Source organism: Bombina bombina, chromosome 6 (assembly GCF_027579735.1).
Source record: "Bombina bombina isolate aBomBom1 chromosome 6, aBomBom1.pri, whole genome shotgun sequence".
NCBI lineage: Eukaryota > Metazoa > Chordata > Amphibia > Anura > Bombinatoridae > Bombina > Bombina bombina.
The window spans coordinates 324,658,855-324,680,652 of NC_069504.1; the positions used below are offsets into that span (position 1 = coordinate 324,658,855).

Here is a 21,798-nt window from a genome sequence, read left to right on the forward strand (position 1 = left end):
TGTAACTTAGGTTAGGATTTATTTTACAGGTAAATTTGTTATTATTTTAACTATTTTAGCTATTAAATAGTTCTTAACTATTTAATATCTATTGTACCTGGTTAAAATAAATAAAAAGTTACCTGTAAAATAAATATTAATCCTAAAATAGCTATAATATCATTGTAATTTATATTGTAGCTATATTAGGATTTATTTTACAGGTAAGTATTTAGCTTTAAATAGGAATAATTTATTTAATAAAAGTTAATTAATTTCGTTAGATTAAAATTATATTTAATTTAGGGGGGTGTTAGTGTTAGACTTAGCTTTAGGGGTTAATACATTTATTAGAATAGCGGTGAGCTCCAGTCGGCAGATTAGGTGTCAATAATTGAAGTTAGGTGTCGGCCATATTAGGGAGTGCAGATTAGGGGTTAATACTATTTATTATAGGGTTAGTGAGGCAGATTAGGGGTTAATAACTTTATAATAATAGCGGTGCGGTCCGCTCGGCAGATTAGGGGTTAATAAGTGTAGGCAGGTGGAGGCGACATTGTGGGGGGCAGATTAGGGGTTAATAAATATAATATAGGGGTCGGCGGTGTTAGGGGCAGCAGATTAGGGGTACATAGGGATAATGTAAGTAGCGGCGGTTTACGGAGTGGCAGATTAGGGGTTAAAAATAATATACAAGGGTCAGCGATAGCGGGGGCGGCAGAATAGAGGTTAATAAGTGTAAAGTTAGGGGTGTTTAGACTCGGGGTACATGTTAGAGTGTTAGGTGCAGACGTAGGAAGTGTTTCCCCATAGGAAACAATGGGGCTGCGTTAGGAGCTGAACGCGGCTTTTTTGCAGGTGTTAGGTTTTTTTTCAGCTCAAACAGCCCCATTGTTTCCTATGGGGGAATCGTGCACGAGCACGTTTTTGAGGCTGGCCGCGTCCGTAAGCAACTCTGGTATCGAGAGTTGAAGTTGCGTTAAATATGCTATACGCTCCTTTTTGGAGCCTAACGCAGCCATTCTGTGGACTCTCAATACCAGAGTTATTTTAAAGGTGCGGCCAGCAAAAAGCCAGCGTTAGATACGTGGGTCGTTACCGACAAAACTCTAAATCTAGCCGTAAGATAGTTAATTAATGTAAGTGATTTTGAGGGAGATAACGATATTTGAAATATATAATATAGCTAGAGGTAGAAAGATATATGGTGATGGAGATAGATATTGAAGAATTTAATAGAGTATTGATATTAATGTTAAATAAAGCATATACAGATATTTAAAAAGGGTTAGATAGTCATAGAAATATTTGTTTAATGTTTTCAAATTTATTTCCAGAATACATATTCTTATATTTCTGTGTCGCATATATATATATATATATATATATATATATATATATAATATTATTCCGATCTTTCTCTCTCTATCTCTGTCTCTCTTGCTCTCTCTCTCTCTCTCTACCTCTATATATATATATATATATATATATATATATATATATATATTTATATATATATATATCGATCTATAGATATTTCAATATATATTAATACATTTATATATATATATTTATATATATATTTTTAAATAAATATATATATATGTATAATTATTTATATATACAAATATCGTGCTGATTTAAAAAAATAACAAAATAAAATAAATAAAAAGTTAATCATATTAAATTAAATTTTTATTTTACATTTTTTAATTTATTTTAAATGAACAACAAATAGAACAAAAAACAATATAGGCAAATACATTTTTTTAATTTAAACAGGATCTTATAATCTGCACATATTTATTTTTACATTACACATCACTATCATAATCAAAATTTGGAAAAAAAATGTGTAGATTTTTTTTCATTTTCGAATTCTAGATTTTCATGCTTGAACTTCTTCTGAACTGTTTTCAAGTTAACCTGTGTATATAAGAATACATTTTTTATAAATATAATAAAATACAAATTATAACATCAATACATAAATAAAATATAATTTAGATTTTATTCACCTTTAAAATGACTTTCTATCAATTGGTTACGTGCATGTGTACCCCCTTCGACTACATCTTGAACAACAGATTCCACACCATCTTCCTCATGTATTATTATTTCTAGTTCCTCTATGTTAGATTGTCGTAAAGTAATGTTATGCAACATGCAAGAGACCAACACCATAACAGCCACTTTCTCAGGAACGTATTGAAGAGTGCCTCCGGATTCATCTAAACAACGAAAATGGCTTTTGAGCATTCCAAAGGTCCTATCAATCACACTCCTAGTGGTTTTGTGGGCCTCATTGTACCGCATTTCTGATCTTGTTCGTGGAATATTTACAGGAGTAAGTAGCCAGTTCCGACAGGAATATCCTGCATCTCCTTTCGAAAAAAAATTGTTATACAAATTGGAATGTCTTAATATATAATTAATATATTTAAAAACCATTTAGATTTTTTAATTGTATATATATATATATATATATATTATTTTTTTTATTTAATTTATATATATATATATATATATATATATATATATATAGAGAGAGAGAGAGAGAGAGAGAGAGAGAAGAGAGAGAGAGAAAGAGAAATACAAGGAGGTATGGCGCTCAAAATCCAGTGACCATGGTGCTGCAGCAAAGAAACAAAGAAAAGATATTTTAAAATACGGTTATTTTATAATCCGTATCAGCGTTACGCTGCTAACGATTAAAAAATATTATTATATAATAATAATGCACAGTTAATGCTTTTCTTCATATATATATATATATATATATATATTATATATATATACACACACATCTATATATATATATATATATATATATATATAAATATATATAGAATTTAAAAATTATTTATATATATATATATATATATATATATACATATATATATATATATATATCAATATTTAGATATAGAAAAGTAAAAAAAAGCAGTATTGGTTGGAACAATCATTAATTTTTAATCTACTAACTGTAAATTTAGAAATTTACAATCTTTAGTAATTACTCGTTCTTGATTGTGAACTTATAAATATTATTCCTATAAAAAGAAAAAAATTCCTCTATGCAATATTGATAGAGAGAGATATAGATAGAGATAGAGAGAGACTAAGATAGAGAGAGAAATCAAAGTAAAGAGAGAGTTAGATAGAGCAAAAGAGAGATGAAAGAAATAGAGAAAAAGATATAAAAAAATATGAATATTTTTATTGAAATATATATATAGAGAGAGAGAGAGTAAGAAAGACAGAGATAGAGTTAGAGATCGATGGAGAAAGATATATTTTGAGATGCCTTTTAATAGATATAGAGAGTCAGGTAAATATATATATAATATATATATATATATATATATATATATATATATATATATATATATATATATATATATAAAGATGTAAATGCACTCGCAGGACTTTCACAAAACTTTTTTATTGGAACGTTTTCGGGGTTCACAGCCCCTTCATCAGCATAAATAAACAGACATAATTCAAACCTTTTATAGTGTCTAGATATCACACACAAACCTAGTGCCTCTCCAAAAAGTGCGCCAAATCTCGAGCGTGGAATGCACTCTGCGTTCCACAGTGCTAGCATTTACCGGAAGTTGTGTTATCTCACTTCCGGTTTGCGGCTGTGTTATTAAACAACATTAAACAAATCAAATTATACACAATGCTTCTTAAGCACAATTAGTGTCACATATACAAACATGCAAGTAGTGAGTCAAACTGAAGTATGTGATGTGTTTAGGTATTCGGATCGCCATAGTTGTATAACATACTGGCCGATCGTGTACATGTGTGTATATAGCTTACCATGGTGACTGTAGTCATGGTTACTGGAAACCACAGTAAGTAATGCTAGGCGTGTTAAACCATGTAAACAATACCACGTAAACCTGATATGTGTAGATATGAGACAATACCTCTTAATCTCATAAGTGCAAAGCCAGAGTGCAGATAAATACAAGTACAAAGTAACTTGAAATAAAAAATTAGAACATAAGTTTTAAAATAAATTTAAAATAAACATAAAAATAAAAGTGGGAATTGTTGCTGGGCTTAGTCTACTTCAGTTATGGTAAATGACTGCATATACTACAGTAAGTATATAACGTGACTGTATGCATACAATATCTGATTATAACTGGGTTCTGTTTTAATAGACATTTCTTATTGAAATACCCTATCTGAATACATACCTGTCTATAAAACAGATCTGTCATCTGTCTGATGAACGGGTTGTGAACCCCGAAAACGTTCCAATAAAAAAGTTTTGTGAAAGTCCTGCGAGTGCATTTACATCTTTCTATGTGCTTTGTATACCTGCACCCAGGCCGTTATCTCTTGGTGGGCTGAACTGGAAATTGGTTTGTTTTATATATATATATATATATATATATATATATTCAGTTCGTAGGTGCATGCACTCTCACCATCCATATTCAACTGCCAGGGTGCTGTAAAAGATATCCATAGATGCAGTGAAAAATAAGCACTCACTGGACTTTAGCCAACTGTGTAAACAAATAATATTTATTGTGACATATCGGGACACCAAACAGTCCCTTCTTCTGACAAACAACAATACAAAAGTGGCGAAAATTTAAAGGTGAATAGAACCCTCCCCTAATTATTGAACCAATCAGTGCATAGGTTGTGTAAGGACAGGAGAAACAAACCCCCTGATAGGATAATCCTAAAGAGAGAAACAACCAGATAGGCTGAAGCCAAAGTTTAAAAAGTGCAGCGTGAAATAAAATGAAAGGTTATCCCCTTGGGCCGCAAAGGATTAATGACATAAAACATCAGTCATAAACTTATACTCATAAACCCACTCTTCAGTTCCATGTGAAAAAGACACAAACTCTACCTACAAATTTCCACCAATCAAACCTCAGAGGGCCACACACACCCGTCTATCAGCCAATCAGGTGGAGACAAACACAGGTCTGACATAAACACAGCCCCCGTGTAGAATCCTTGACGTAACGAAGGAGGCTAAAGTGACCAGTGCTATAGGATCAACATTAAAATCTAATAGTCACCTTTGTAATATAGGAGGGCCAGGTCTCCTAAGTTGTCTAACGAAACCTCCCTATTAGATCTAAAGTACAGCCCACTGCACCAGCGGGCACGGACCCATAACCATTCTGTGCAACAATAGTACTTCCTCCCCTATTCCAGGGGAAATAAAGGTAGCAGCTGTGTTGGTTCTGTTCACTCACAGAACACACTGATCTTAGCGTTATTTCTTAAGTATAGGATAAAAACCATGATAAACAAACCACCACGTCATCAACCAATAGCCGCAAACTATTCACAGAGGTCCCACCCAGTTGTCAAACTGAGCCAATAATGGAGAGGATCCAAGTAATGCGATCCGCCCCTAAGTGCAATATTTCTCCTATGTGTGAGTGTAGCCGTACAAGGTCACTAAGTGCAGAAAGACCCTAAGCGCAATATATCAGCGCAAGCCCTAAGCGGACAATCAAAAACCAACCAGGTGTGAGTGTGCCGCTTGGAATGACAGCTCTAATTGCTCCCCGGGGTGATCGCAGTGATGGCATAGGGATAGTGACATCACCTATTACTATAACAACCACATATTGGAATAAATTAAAACCAAATCAAATACAAATCAAATCAAAACGCCTGCAAGAAAATGCACCACCAGACCCAGTTCCAGAAAGCTAACTATCTTGCCTTAAATACACATATAGAACAATCCAAAATTGTGATATAAATCCGACTCTCTGGTAATTTCTCAGAGTTTAAATCACCATACAAAAGAAGTGGGAATTCCCAAAAACTATCAATAGCTATAGACCATATCTGATTATATTAGCACCACAAAGACATGAAAAAATATATAATGCTATATCAGCCTATAAATAACAAAAACTTAAACTGTGTGTGTGAAATAAATAAACCAACTATTAAATAAATAATGTCAGTCCACAGCAGGCCAAGGGAAAAAGGTTAAAAACATAGATAAAACCACCGAAATGAGCATATCATAGAATATATAGAGGACTACTCCAGGGTGCAGAAGATCAATGAGAAGTCAAAAGAGGAGCATTTATTGTATATGTATCAAATAGCAGAATACAAAATTCATCATCAATAAATTATATAAAGAGACCAATTAGGTTGTCTAAATCTATTAGAAAGAGAGGATATGAGGAAGGTGAATAAACCTCCCCAAATGGACCCTGAACTCTCATCAAGACCCTGGACTCTCATCGGATATGTGAACTCTCGATCCTGAAGTCAGTGGATAAACTGGTTATAGAAAACACTGCCATCCTGTGTGGACATTTAGGGCTCTCGGTTGTAAAGTTCCCAGTTCAAAAATCCACCTAGCTTCTTTTCGTAGAAGGATCGTTGCTCTGTCTCCTCCTCTGCTCAATTTAGGAACATGATCGATTATTCTAAACCGCATGTCTGTAACTGAGTGTCCAGATTCCAGAAAGTGGCGAGCCACTGGTTGGTCTGTTTTCCCGTTCTTGATGGCCAGTCGAATGCTGTATCGATGGTTGGCCATCCTCGTCATGGCATCATCCGTTGTCTTACCGGTATAATATTTACCACATAGGCAGTTTAAGAGGTACACAATATGTGTAGTGGTACAAGTCACTGCATACTTGATCTTATATTTCTTCCTGCATTCAGGATGTTGGAATTGAGCCCCGGTGATCATTGCATTACAAGTGACACATCCAAGGCAGCGATAGCAGCCAGCTTTTCTCCCCAGCCAGGTGGTTGGAGTATTGTTGGTAAGATCCTTCTTCATCAGCAGGTCCCTGAGGTTCCGACCCCTTCTGTATCCTACTCGTAGAGTTTTCCATGCTTTAAATGGTAGAGTGTGGTCAGACTCAAGTAACTTCCACTCATCTTTTAGTGCCTTGATGATCAGATGTTTATCCGGTGAATAGGAGGTTACAAAAGTCATCTGTTCAGATTTTAATTTGTCAGAAGTAACTGTTCTTCCTTGGGTGCTCACCAGTGTACGTATTTCAGTAAGTGTTTTTCGATTATAGCCTCTCTCAATGAAACGCTGTGTCATTTCATCCATTTGGATGGAGCACTTTTCTATATCAGTGTTATTTCTCATAACTCGTTGAAATTGTGCTTTAGGGATATTTCTGACCAGATTTGGTTGATGGCAACTCCGAGCGTGTAAGATGAAATTCCTGTCGGTTAGCTTCCTGTAGAGAGTAGTACCCAGATAGGTCTCCTTCTGGAAAACTCTCACGTCTAGATAGTCAACCATGTCGAAGCTCGTAGTGGCACTGAATCGGATGGTACTGTTTATTTCATTGAGGCTCACAATCCAGGCATCAAGTGTCAAAGGCCCATCCTGCCAGATTAGGAACAAATCGTCAATGTAGCGACAATAGTATTTGATTTCTTGTTTATCAAAAATTCCAATGACATTTGTCTCATAATCGGCCATAAAAAGATTGGCTAGCGACGGGGCCACATTTGACCCCATCGCCGTTCCAGAAATTTGTAGATAGTGAAGTTTGTTGAATAGAAAATAATTTTCTGAGAGACACATGTCAAGCAACGTTATTAGTATCTCTTCCGATGGACCGATGTATGGTATTTTTCTCAGACATTTGGCCACCGCTGTTATACCTGATGTGTGCGGGATGACAGTATACAGACTTGAAACGTCAAGTGTGGCTAGAATGTCAGTTGGTTTGATGTCAGTGAGTTGTAGGATTTGAGATATAAAATCTGTTGAATCCCTTATATACGACTTTTGTTGCTTCACCCATGGTTGCAGATAGTAGTCAACAATTTCAGCTAAGGGCTGGAGTAGAGAGCCTCTAGCGGAAACAATCGGCCTCCCAGGGGGGTTTTGTATATCCTTGTGTACCTTGGGTAGTGTGTATAATATCGGTACCACAGGGAAATCCCTTTTCAAAAAATTGTAATGATTTTGGATGATCTGACCATCGTCTAGCCACCTTTTTAAAGTGGTGTCGATCTTCTTTTTCAGAAGCATCGTGGGGTCACCTGGTAGAGGGAGATAGGTTTTGTTGTCTGATAGCTGTTTCATGATCTCTGCCTTATATTTTAGTTGTGTCCATAACCACAATACCCCCGCCTTTGTCGGCGGGGCGTATGACGATGGAACTGTCTTTTTGTAGGGGATAACCTTTCATTTTATTTCACGCTGCACTTTTTACACTTTGGCTTCAGCCTATCTGGTTGTTTCTCTCTTTAGGATTATCCTATCAGGGGGTTTGTTTCTCCTGTCCTTACACAACCTATGCACTGATTGGTTCAATAATTAGGGGAGGGTTCTATTCACCTTTAAATTTTTGCCACTTTTGTATTGTTGTTTGTCAGAAGAAGGGACTGTTTGGTGTCCAGAAACGTCACAATAAATATTATTTGTTTACACAGTTGGCTAAAGTCCAGTGAGTGCTTATTTTTCACTGTATATATATATATATATATATATATATATATATATATATATATATATATGTAGAATGAGCATGATTCAAAAAAAATATATAATCCTTAAAAAATTTAGAAAAAAGAGAGATATATGAAGAAAGATAAAAACAGTTATAAAGAGAGAGAAAGAAAGAGAGAGAGAGATTGATATATATTACATTATCATTATTTATTAATTTTTATAATCATACCTAGTAGCCATCCTTCTGGCATTTGTCCTTCCTCAAATTTATTATACAGGGCAGACTGTTTGAGAATATATGAATCATGACATGATCCTGGAAATCCAGAATGGACACTCATAATTTTCAAACCAGCATCACAAACCATCTGGATGTTCAAAGAATGAAAAAACTTCCTGTTGCGATACATTTCTTCTTTTAGATGTGGTGGCCTTACTCTGACATGAGTACAATCAATTGCACCTAACACATTTGGAATTCCAGCAAGTCTAAAAAAATTAAGCTTTAAAGAATGCCATTCTTCAGAGGTATTTGGTAAAAAGACATACCGTTTGAATTGACAAAAGAGCGTCAATCACTGTATTTAGGTGGCGTGAAAAAGAAGGTTGGCTCATGCCAACAACTATACTAGTAACAGATTGAAAGGAACCAGTTGCTAGAAAATTTAAAACAGCCAATAGCTTCAACATTCCGGGCAGAGCATTTGATTGTATAGCCTTTCTATAGATTCTCTACTCAATCTGAAATGCCTGATGATGTCAATGTCAGAAAGTGCATCAAGTCCTGATCTGGCATGAAAAAACCTTGGAATCCTTCTGCGTCTTCTTTGAAGCCTATCTATCTGGTGAACAGCTTGATCATCTATTCTTCGTTCCATTCTACGCATATAAATAGTATGAAACATTGAAATAACAATTTCCATAACTGTGATTTATATATGCGTTGTAAATGGTGCTTGAAGATATATTTCACAACCACAGGATATGCGTATAGAAAAGCACATACGTGACGAAATACGATGCTCGGATAGAATGGTCGACAGGATGATAAATTGAATAATAAGCATATATTAGATTGATTACAGTATAAAAATAATAGTATGGATGTACAAACGTATCTTGGCGTTCGAACTGCGGACATATTCACGGACTTAGAAATATATTGTTTTTTAACTGTGATTACCGTTTGATAAATTTGAAGAATAATTCGGAAGTGAATTTAGATGCGTATAATATTGAGAATACAGTGTTGAATGCTTGATAAATTTCCCCCATCTATTGGGGCATAAAAATAAGATATAAAAGAAGTGCTAAAATAGAAGGACAAAAACAATGAAAATGTAGAACTATTTTCTTACATGACAGTTGGTTGAAGAGGGGCGTTAACAAAGCTTTAGGAAGGCTGTATAAATATTTCTACTGGCTTACATAAGGAGAAAAGTTGTTTATTTTCAGTGATAAATACGGTGCAGAAACTAATCCGACTAGAGAAATGTATCATTAGTACTTCTCAGCTCTCCTATTGATAAGCGCAAAGAAAAAACTAGTTTTTAGAAATACAGGTGCATAGGTGTGCCTCTCCAAAGAAGAGCTGTGGAGAACTGATAGGAGAACAAAAAGGTGAATTCACCAAATGATTAATAAATTAAACCCATAGTGGAGCAGAGCAAGCATTCTTAGTAAAAATAATGGAGGGTTGATTAGTATACATAAAATGTGTTGCACAACTATTACATATTTTATTAGGCTGACAAACTGGTACAAAATTGCAAACTGCACACACCAATGGTACAAAGAAATGATCTGTAGATCTACTTTCTAATGGGTTTGATAAAGAAACAGAGGGGACTGACTTGTTAGACTCCATAACGGAGTATTTTAACCTTGAAAGACATTTCAAAGCACTAATTTCTGTGAAAACTAAGTACCTAAAAAAGGGTAAACCTCTCACAGAATTTCACAATAAAATACAATTAGTGGCTTAGATGTAGACTACTAATATGTCTAACTGTCCAAATATTCACAGAAATACCCTTCAGAAACACAGAAAAATTAGGGAAATATAAACAGTGAACCCCCAACTGTTCCCCCAGAACCACAATGGTTAACCCCCCAGTAAGCTCCTGCTGTGTTGCGGTACTCACCACCTCCTTTATAACTGAGGTAAAAAAAAGTTAGAAAACGCTGCAAAGCTCCTCAGCTTCTCACTGTTGTATTAAGATGGCATCATAAATGAAAAACAGCACCAAATACTGGTAGATAAACAACCCGCAATACGCTATAGTGATAGCGCTGAGAAATATCTGTAATCACTGCTAACAGTTTGTAAAAAAAAAAAATTAGCCCAAAACTAACCCCCACAATGTTTCTGCTGAGATGATGCAGTCTAGCAGGAACCACTGTAAACCACTGACTGAAGCAGTGCTCTTTGCCGGTGTTCTATCGAGAACTCCAATTCATCAAAAATTCCAATCTGATGTCACTTCCGGTGATTCCATACATCTGATTGGTTTGAGTCTAAATGAGTGATAAATGAGTGATAGGATTCACAACCAATCAGATGGTCACTGTGATTGCCTATCTTCACTATCTATTTTGCCTCTGCCTGGGGGGTTTAAGGGGGGCAAAGCCCCCCATTGTAAACCTTAAACCCCCAAGTCAGGCAAAACAGAAAGTGAAAATAAAAGAGTCACCGGAAGTGACGTCAGATTGGAGTTTTAGAGGAATTGGACATCTCAACAGAACACCGGTGCCAGATGTGAAACAAAAACAAAATATTTTTGAATTGGTAAAACCTTATTATATTTACCTTTACAATCTGGAGAAATGTTTTCCTGTCTTGACTGCTGACAAGCCTATCACAAAAAACTCTGTACACTTCATGAATCCAAAGTCTCATTAACTTTTTAGCTCCTTCAGAATTGTGGGGAACTTGTCCAGGTTTCAAAAGAATAATTCCCTGCACAAAAGTGATTAGACATTACTGGAAATTCATTTAACTCACATTTTATTCACTACTTACTTCACATTATATTACATTATTTTATACAAATGTTTAGAGCAGGATTACATTTATAAACTTTACAATTGCTAACAAGAACAAAAAATAATTAATAAATATGAAGAAATATAAAAGATTCAACATTTTGGTTGCAGGGTTTCAATTTTTAAAAAAACCCTTACATGGTGCATGACAGCATGGATATCTATCTTTTTTTCAAATACATATATAATATGGATGAAGAAAATATTACTGGTACAAATCCTCAAATTCTAAAATCCAGAAATATTAAAAAATCCAGACTTTTTCATGAATATTTAAAAAAAAAAAAAATATATATATATATATATATATATATATATATATATATATATATATATATATATATATATATATATATATATAAAATTACCATTTTCCCCGCCAGTAAGTCAAATCTTTTTTTGCCTGTGCATTTTGATTTGTTTTTTGTGTTCTGAATTGCAAATTATAGTCTACATTTTTTTAAAACAACTATTGCCTTTCTGATTACAGGATTGTATTATCTTTCTGATGGTACTATGTCTACAATGGCATTCAAATAATATAAAACTACTTTTACATTGCAATATACAAATATGCCAAAATCATTTTTTTTGTGATGCCAAGCAGTTTGGATAAAAGGTTTTGTACCTATAGACTAGATCTTATGCTATTTATAATGAAAAAGCCTAAGCACTACTTCTATCAGTGGTAGCAAACAACAAATTGTGCCATACGGCATCAAGAAAGGGTGATTATATTTTCCACAACGTGGGAGGACACATATAGGGTTATTGGGATATAGCTGATTAGGAGAGAGGTATTAGATTTTAACTACAATAAAGGGTGTTGGGAGAGTGTTGATTATGGTTAAAACATATGGAACTATATCAAATTTATGCCAGTGATAAAACAATTCAGTTCAAGAACACCTTTGTTATAGTGAACAGCAATCAGCATCTGATTAGCGGTCTGTATACATAGTAAGCTCTCAGAAAATAATGTTAGTGCATGTATGATCAGGTTGCCACTATGAAAAATTTGATATCTACTGTAGTGTTTTATCTCCTTCACAGTGACTTACATAGGATTTAGCACTTGCTTTGTAAATCCAAATGATATATAATGCATATATACAAAACATATACATTTGTAACTTTATAAGGTTTAATTTATTGTGATGCTATATGTGTATATCAACAATATTTCACTATGCTGTTATGCCTTACAACATTGTATTATTGCTTTCATTTTAACCAGGTCCCCACCTGTAATATATCTATTGGAGATAAGAGATACTTACTAGTAAAATGTATATATAAACTAAGCAAAGGATATTTGATAAAGAGTGCTCTTAACAGATTGCAATACCTGAATGACCCTAGAAAAATCCCGCAAACTGAAAATATAATGTGATCTTGAAGGCATGGGAAGAAAAGCCTCAGTCACTTGTCTGTATACATCCATTGTGGCCCATACCAATATCTGGAAAAATAAAATGGAAAAAAAGAAGAAAATTATTAGTGTTTATTTAAAAGGAAAATGTGTTTCTGCCTATATGTCAATCAACATCCTGTATCACAGGTATGTAATGTACAAATCTTGACAAATAGCATGGTTTGTAGGACCAAACTGCATTTCTCCTAAACAAAATCAATTTGTGATTTAGAAGGTTAAGTGCACCTATTCCCGAACTAAAAACTTTGCTCTATAAATACTATTTCTATAGGAGGAATAACACGTTGCCGTAATGTGTGGTGTCCTTGGTTTGCCAAGGAGAGTGAGAAATTTCATAAGGAAATATCCAGCAGCTCTTAATGTCTGCTCTTTGATCATGTGCCTTTTACAGTGTTTGCAAAGTACTAATTTGACTACCTCTTATGATGGCATTTGTTGAACTGGCCATAGAAAGCTAAATATAAAATAAATTATTAAAAAAAAGAAAGTCCCGATCTACAGTGCATAGACCTACATAGTTATTATCTTTAAGCATTAGGTTCGTACAAATGTTTTTGAGGCATGGTTGTCTTTATGTTTTTGCACAGAGTAAAAGGCAATGGAGTTCAATGCAATATTCAAGCATGAATACGTTTGATCAAATGTAGTTAATTTATTTTAGCACTCATACTTAAAACATATATTTAAAAAGCATGTTTTGAAGGTCATGCCTATTTATCACTCCTGAATATATTATTCAACAATCTGTTCAAAGAAAGATAATGTTAGCTCTATTAATATAATTAATATAATTAAAATACCATTCTTAAACAAGGGATTAGGTTGATTAATCTTTTGTTGATTACAGATGTCATTTCCTGGGTTGTGATGACAATCAAGCAAAGTCACGTTATTAGAGCTTTCACAACCTTGCTGAACTGTTTCTTTGACTTACTTGCAGTTGTCACAGCCCAAACACATTACTTTTTAAGTAAGAAAATAATGGCTATAACGTTAATATGTTTATGTCATATCCATAAAAATATTTTGTTTTGTTTTTAAAGAGACAGTAAAGGGATATTTTATGATCTACTGCAATTCAATGCTTAAAGAGCTATGAACCCCAATTTATTTTCCTTCATGATTTAGACAGAGCACACAATTAGAAACAAAAAGTTTCCAATATACTTCTATGTGACTCCATTTGAAAAATAGGACTTCAATTTAAGGGACATTAAACACTAACTAAATGGTAGACAGACTCAAACATTCAAAGAAAAGATTAGTGTGAGAATAATATGTAGATTTTTTATTAGCTGTTTAAATAATGACAAAATAAGTGTAAAGTTTTAGTGTCTATAAAACAATGGGAGCTGCCATGTTGTAACTTAGTCTACCTTCTCTTCTGTGGCCATTAAGGGACAGTTATAAATAGGTCACTAGAGTGTGCAGCCAATGGCTGTGTGGAAAAATAAGTGTTCTGCTCTTCTATTTCTAACAGGAACTGAAATGCTCACAATTTCAGAATGGAATTACAGGAAAAGGGGACAAAATAAATAATGAAAGCATATTGCAGATTTATATATATATATACTGTATATATATATATATATACAGGGAGTGCAGAATTATTAGGCAAATTAGTATTTTAACCACATCATCCTCTTTATGCATGTTGTCTTACTCCAAGCTGTATAGGCTCGAAAGCCTACTACCAATTAAGCATATTAGGTGATGTGCATCTCTGTAATGAGAAGGGGTGTGGTCTAATGACATCAACACCCTATATCAGGTGTGCATAATTATTAGGCAACTTCCTTTCCTTTGGCAAAATGGGTCAAAAGAAGGACTTGACAGGCTCAGAAAAGTCAAATATAGTGAGATATCTTGCAGAGGGATGCAGCACTCTTAAAATTGCAAAGCTTCTGAAGCGTGATCATCGAACAATCAAGCGTTTCATTCAAAATAGTCAACAGGGTCACAAGAAGCGTGTGGAAAAACCAAGGAGCAAAATAACTACCCATGAACTGAGAAAAGTCAAACGTGCAGCTGCCAAGATGCCACTTGCCACCAGTTTGGCCATATTTCAGAGCTGCAACATCACTGGAGTGCCCAAAAGCACAAGGTGTGCAATACTCAGAGACATGGCCAAGGTAAGAAAGGCTGAAAGACGACCACCACTGAACAAGACACACAAGCTGAAACGTCAAGACTGGGCCAAGAAATATCTCAAGACTGATTTTTCTAAGGTTTTATGGACTGATGAAATGAGAGTGAGTCTTGATGGGCCAGATGGATGGGCCCATGGCTGGATTGGTAAAGGGCAGAGAGCTCCAGTCCGACTCAGATGCCAGCAAGGTGGAGGAGGAGTACTGGTTTGGGCTGGTATCATCAAAGATGAGCTTGTGGGGCCTTTTCGGGTTGAGGATGGAGTCAAGCTCAACTCCCAGTCCTACTGCCAGTTTCTGGAAGACACCTTCTTCAAGCAGTGGTACAGGAAGAAGTCTGCATCCTTCAAGAAAAACATGATTTTCATGCAGGACAAGGCTCCATCACACGCGTCCAAGTACTCCACTGCGTGGCTGGCAAGAAAGGATATAAAAGAAGAAAATCTAATGACATGGCCTCCTTGTTCACCTGATCTGAACCCCATTGAGAACCTGTGGTCCATCATCAAATGTGAGATTTACAAGGAGGGAAAACAGTACACCTCTCTGAACAGTGTCTGGGAGGCTGTGGTTGCTGCTGCACGCAATGTTGATGGTGAACAGATCAAAACACTGACAGAATCCATGGATGGCAGGCTTTTGAGTTTCCTTGCAAAGAAAGGTGGCTATATTGGTCACTGATTTGTTTTTGTTTTGTTTTTGAATGTCAGAAATGTATATTTGTGAATGTTGAGATGTTATATTGGTTTCACTGGTAAAAATAAATAATTGAAATGGGTATATATTTGTTTTTTGTTAAGTTGCCTAATAATTATGCACAGTAATAGTCACCTGCACACACAGATATCCCCCTAAAATAGCTATAACTAAAAACAAACTAAAAACTACTTCCAAAACTATTCAGCTTTGATATTAATGAGTTTTTTGGGTTCATTGAGAACATGGTTGTTGTTCAATAATAAAATTAATCCTCAAAAATACAACTTGCCTGATAATTCTGCACTCCCTGTATATATATATATATATATATATATATATATATATATATATATATATATATTTATATTTTATCATTTTATATTACCATTTTCAAAGTGTTACATGTCCCTTTAAGGATCTGAAAAGACATTTGATGAATCAGCTGAAAGTGTGATATTGTGATTGCACCAAATAAAAAATAGCCTTTTCAGCTTGTAAAAGACCTGAAAATGCAGCTCCCAATAGATTGCGATCGAGGCTCAAATAAGTAATAACACAGAAACATCACAAGTCATCAGAGGACTAGATTACAAGTGGAGCACAAAATATTAGTACTATTGTACATTAACATACATATAGCACTTCTATTTTTGTGTTAAAGTTGTATTTTATCATTAGAGAAATAGTCTAGTGTGTGCTAACATCTGCTTGTCAAATATCATGGGCACACTAAATCTGTCACACAGTAGACTTCTATGGGGTGCAAAGTCATGTCAGAAATAGCTCAAGTGTGCAAAAATCCGCTCAAGTAATGGAGTTCTTCATGTTGTTCTGTGCTGCACTTTTTCAATGAAAGTATAAACTCACACACATTCACAAACACTCACCTTTGACCCCTCCCTAGTTCTACCTCTTGTCATATACCATTAATTCATTCTGCCTTACATTTTTTTTTATAAGTATTAAGTCTGAATATAACTTAAAACCTTTATTTCCATAGAAATGTCATGTCTTATGCAAACTATCAAGCAATAATGGTTTATTTCAGGTCTCAAAATGTGCTAACTTTTCAGCAGTATTTTGTATTAAGCAGTGCTTAACTCACCACTTGTAATGAGCCTGCTAATACTGCACTCTGCACTATCTATTAAAATTATAGGATGCTCAAAAAAGTTTCAGCTGCAGTGGTGTTTTGGTTGCAATTTTTAAATGTCCACTTGTAATGCTACATTGTCTGCTATTCTTAGCAGGTGACCAATTGCAAGATAGCACACCTTCCACTGATGATTGCGCTCTAATTATAATCTAGCCCGTTGCTTTTAATAGGAACAACTCACTTTGGGAACCTTGTATATGTTGTTTGGAAGATACTAGGCTGTTAACACCTGCAAATCTAATGAGATGTCTCTATAATTTTGCTTAATTGAAATACATTTAAAAACTCTGCATCACTGTGTCATAAATGGATCGCCCATAATTTAGATAGTGGTGGTCTTTATGTGTCTAAGATTCCTCATTTTTAAACAAGGGAAATCGGAACTATAATTACTTGAGAAGTTGTAAAAATTTGCCAATTCTATATTACCTAGACCAATTTATAGATTGTAAATATAATTAAATAAATGCAATGTCATGTTTTTTATTACTGGGTTAACAGGGCACTACATTAGAAAATTGGAGAAAAATACAGGATGCTCTAGTTGTGTGTGACTAGATTAGGGAAAGATCTATTCATTAAACACTCTAATAATGAATATTTTATTTGAAGACTTCATTCTGTGGCGTGTAGTTATTTTCTCTACTGTGAAAAATACTAAAAATACCAATTTACCAAAAATAAAACTCAGTAGTTTAAGTCAACTATTATAAATAATGGAATATGAAAGTATTTAATGAAACACAGAAGAACCATCAGTTAAAAGATCACAGAATAACAGACATACAAGTACTTGTTCATCTTTGTTAAAGTCAGTTTTAGTAGCTACATATTTATTGCAATGAACAAAACGGAGACAAAACAGACCTAATCACTAACAATTCTTGCAGATATCATAATGAAATGGTGTCTTGATGAAAAAGGAAATAGCACAGTACAAGTGTGATTACTGGAATTGTAGACTTGCATACATGATATTTCAGTGATGGAAGGAAACATTTTTAAGTATAGCACATAAGAAACAAATAAATGAAAAGTCACTGCTCAATTATTATTAGCAGTAAAAACCATAGTGATAAGCTGTTCAGAATGTTATAAATCTCAGTAAATGTTTGTACATATCCTACTTTAAAACAAAGGACATTTGAATCTTATAAAACTGAAAAATAAAATATACTGTATTCTCTATAAAATCAGTAAAAACAATAACAAAATTTAAGAAATATATTTAAAGTGAATGTAAACTCAGCCTTCGTTCTAAACAGCAGTCTATCAAATATCAATAAAAAACCTGAGTTTCATTCATCAAATTTTAATTTTCTAAATCGATACCTTTATTTTCATAAATTTATATCAATTTGCGGCTAAACCGTCCTCCGCCCGGCATTCGCGCTCTGTTGCTCACCTTTTTGATTGATGTCTTAATAGCCAATAACGGCTATAACCACGGGGGGGGGTACACCCTCTTCTCATTACGTAATAGGTCCTTATTGCGCATGCGTTCGTCTTTGGTGCCGAGCTAATCTATTGTAAGCTCGTGCACATTTTGCGCATGCGCAATACTAATAAACACGGGTAGCGTTACATTCTTATACGGATTCCTTTCATTTCCTCTGTATTGTCAATTTTGGATTAGTGTATGTGAAAGGTCTCCGTAAAAGTAACGCATGCGCAATGTAAAATAGACACGGGAGCGCGCAGTGCCTATACGTAAACAGCGGGTGGGACCGCTGTTTACGTAATATGGATGAAAATTAGGAAGCAGTGAGTGGGAGGAGCGGGTAAGCGAATGAGCGATATGCCATATATAAAATAAACATTAAAATACACATTTTATTAAAAATTTATTGCGGCGGTATGCTTAATCTCAGTAATCACTGCAAAACTAGATTACACAAAACGGAAAAATTGACATTCACTTTAAGAAAAACAAACTCCTGATGAGGTAACATGCATAAAAAAAATCATTCTTAACCAAGTAAAATTACAGCCAGTTATTTCACTTTAACTGAAGGAGGAAGTAAAAGAGAATTTGCAAACCAGGTTATATTTTCTATAACATTCAAAAGATTAGCATATGTTATCATTTTCATTTGGTTTTCAGTTTTTGTTTTTTTAATTAATTAATAAATTTATTTTTATTATTAATGGGAATTTATCTATCTATCAGAACTAACATGTACAACATAACTCTTTTCTAGCTGAGGCTACACTTGAAAAGAATACTAAATTCTTAGACTAAATTACAAGACTTTTTGGGCCGTCACTTACTTTAAAAAAAATCAGTTTGTCACAACCCTCATAGCGATAATAATTACGTCTACTAGGGGACTTTTGGGATGGTCTTGGCTCTAACAGTGGCTATAAGCATATATATATTGTGTTTCCCCAATGTTGCCGCCATCCCACAATACATGGTTGGGTCATGAGATCCCTTAAATGAAAGCAACAACCATTCTCTTTAAAACGAGTATTCCTGTGTTTCTCCAGCTGCCAGCTGGTTGTGATAACAATAACAAATACTTCAAATTGTTGGCTCTATTTTAGGGGTCCTGCAACCCTAAAAAGGCCCTTATCCCCTGCTTCATTATATAAATACACCATAAGACTCCTCATATGAAAGAGGTGGTCACTATTAAAAGAATGAGTTATATTTCCTTATAGTTGTTTATTCATAGTAATAAATATCACCAATGAAAGAACCGAGTAACTAAAACTATGAAACATTTTATAAAATGCAACGATTTAAAGGGACAGTCTAGTCAAAATTAAACTTCCATGATTCAGATAGAGCATGCCATTTTAAACAACTTTCCAATTTACTTTTATCATCAAATTTGCTTTATTTTCTTGATATTCTTTGTTAAATGTAAACACGTAGATAGGCTCATATGCTAATTTTGAAGCCCTTGAAGGCCGCCTCTTTTGACATTGTTTCAAAGCTAGACAGTGTTAGTTCATGTGTGCCATATAGATTACATTATGTTCACTCCCGTTGAGTTATTTATGAATCAGCACTGATTGGCTAAAATTCAAGTCTTTCAAAAGAACTGAAATAAGGGGGTAATCTGCAGAGGCTTAGATACAAGGTAATCACAGAGGTAAAAAGTATATTAACCCCTTAATGACCAGCGACGTACCCTGTACATAGTTGGTCTTTCTATGGGGGTGCTGCTTTCAATAACGTGGTGTTGCTACCGCTCGTGGCAAGACTCACGCTATTATAGTAACATAATCCTTTAATGACCAGTGATGTACAGAGTACATCACGGTTGTTAAGAGGTCAATATAACCATGTTGGTTATGCAAAACTAGGGAATGGGTAATATCTTTTTAAACAATAAAAATTCTGGAGTATACTCTACCTTTAACCCCTTACCGCCTACATTGTCCTAACTGCACTGGGCTTTAGCACCCCTAGGACGGCATAGAATGTTCTAGCAGCTTGGCTGTACTGAAGCCAAAAGTGCTTCCTGAATGGGATTGTGGGCTGGATGGGGTGCCTAGAGTCATAGTCACTTCCCCCTGACACAATCCCATCATTGAAATCAAGTGATCTCATCAATTTTACTTAATTGTTTACATCAGAAGAATTTTGTTCCAATGTAGACAAATAAGTCCGGACGGGAAGGGGTTGAGTGAGTTTGAACAGTCTAGATGGTGAAAAGACAAACATTTGTATTCTCTAATTTGCATTTACTACTTGTTTTGAATCATAAATATTAGTGTTTTGAGAAAGAAGTGTTTTTTTTTTAAGATCCAGAGGTCAAGATTGTTAAAATATAAAAGTCCCAAACTACGTAAATAGTTGCTTGAAATGTTATTTTTTAAAATGCATTGGAAAAGCACACAATAACCAGGTATTCTAATGGATTTTCAGAGGGTTGGATTCATTAAATTGTGAGAGCTGCACAAAAAAACATCCATAATGCTCTTCTAATGGATTGTAATAGACACCATGGACACTTAGGGGCCGATTAATGACTGTGCGGGCGGACATGATCGGCTGTAGCATACGCTGTCGGCATTTATCATTGCACAAGCATTTCTCCTGAAATGCTTGTGCAATGCCAGCCCCTGCACATTTGCGGACATTCGGCCGCTAGAATGGGGTGTCAATCATTCCGATCGTATTTGATTGGGATGATTGCTGTCCGCCACCTCAGAGGTGGAGGACGAGTTAAGAAGCAGAGGTCTTAAGACCACTGTTTCTTAACTTCAGTTTCAGGGGAACCTGAAACTATGGGGGTAGATTCTGTGGAGGCAGTAGGAGGACGAGAAGACAATAGAGATGATTAGAGTTGCAATAGGAGCCCCATGTTAATAGTGTAGTATGATAATACTCGTACAACTCATTATATCTGTACTGTAATTAAAATATCACAAAGAAACATATGCACAACCAAGAAAAGTTCATGGTACCTTTGTTACACATAACAACATGTCCAGGCAATTAATCATCAAGAAAATAAGAAATATATATAATTGTTTCTACAAAGGAACCAGGGTATGTAACACATTCTACACAGTTGAACTTTTGAAAATGGCAGACTAATGGAAATTAGGGGAGTTGTGGCAGGATCCAGGGAATTCAGACCACATGCTGATAATCTTCAGATAGATAACGAAAACGAAAAACATTGCTCAGATGCCATTTTAGCAGGGGATAGAACAAAAAGAAAATGCTCTCATATGTTACATAATTTTATTGTTGCACTTTAACTTGTATATTAGTGTGTGTTTAACTTCTGCAAAAGAATTAAACACATTATTAAAGCAATGCACAATTGGGATCTAGCTGAAAGTGAGCCAAAGACAAAAGATAAATTTGTGTAGCCACCAATAATCAGCTAGTTTCAAGTAGTGTAGGACATTGTTTCTC

General features: G+C 34.7%; 1 protein-coding gene across 1 annotated transcript in view; it reads right to left on the reverse strand.

The window, feature by feature from the left end:
• The window catches only part of LOC128664413 (dynein axonemal heavy chain 3-like), a 2,586,207-nt gene that overhangs the window by 961,450 nt on the left and 1,602,959 nt on the right, over positions 1-21,798 (reverse strand). Inside the window, exons 47-48 of the mRNA XM_053719244.1 lie at positions 12,828-12,941; positions 11,244-11,393 (exon numbers count right to left, since the gene is read on the reverse strand). Of these exons, the coding sequence (XP_053575219.1) occupies positions 11,244-11,393; positions 12,828-12,941 (264 nt within the window). The remainder of the gene's footprint in view (positions 1-11,243; positions 11,394-12,827; positions 12,942-21,798) is intronic.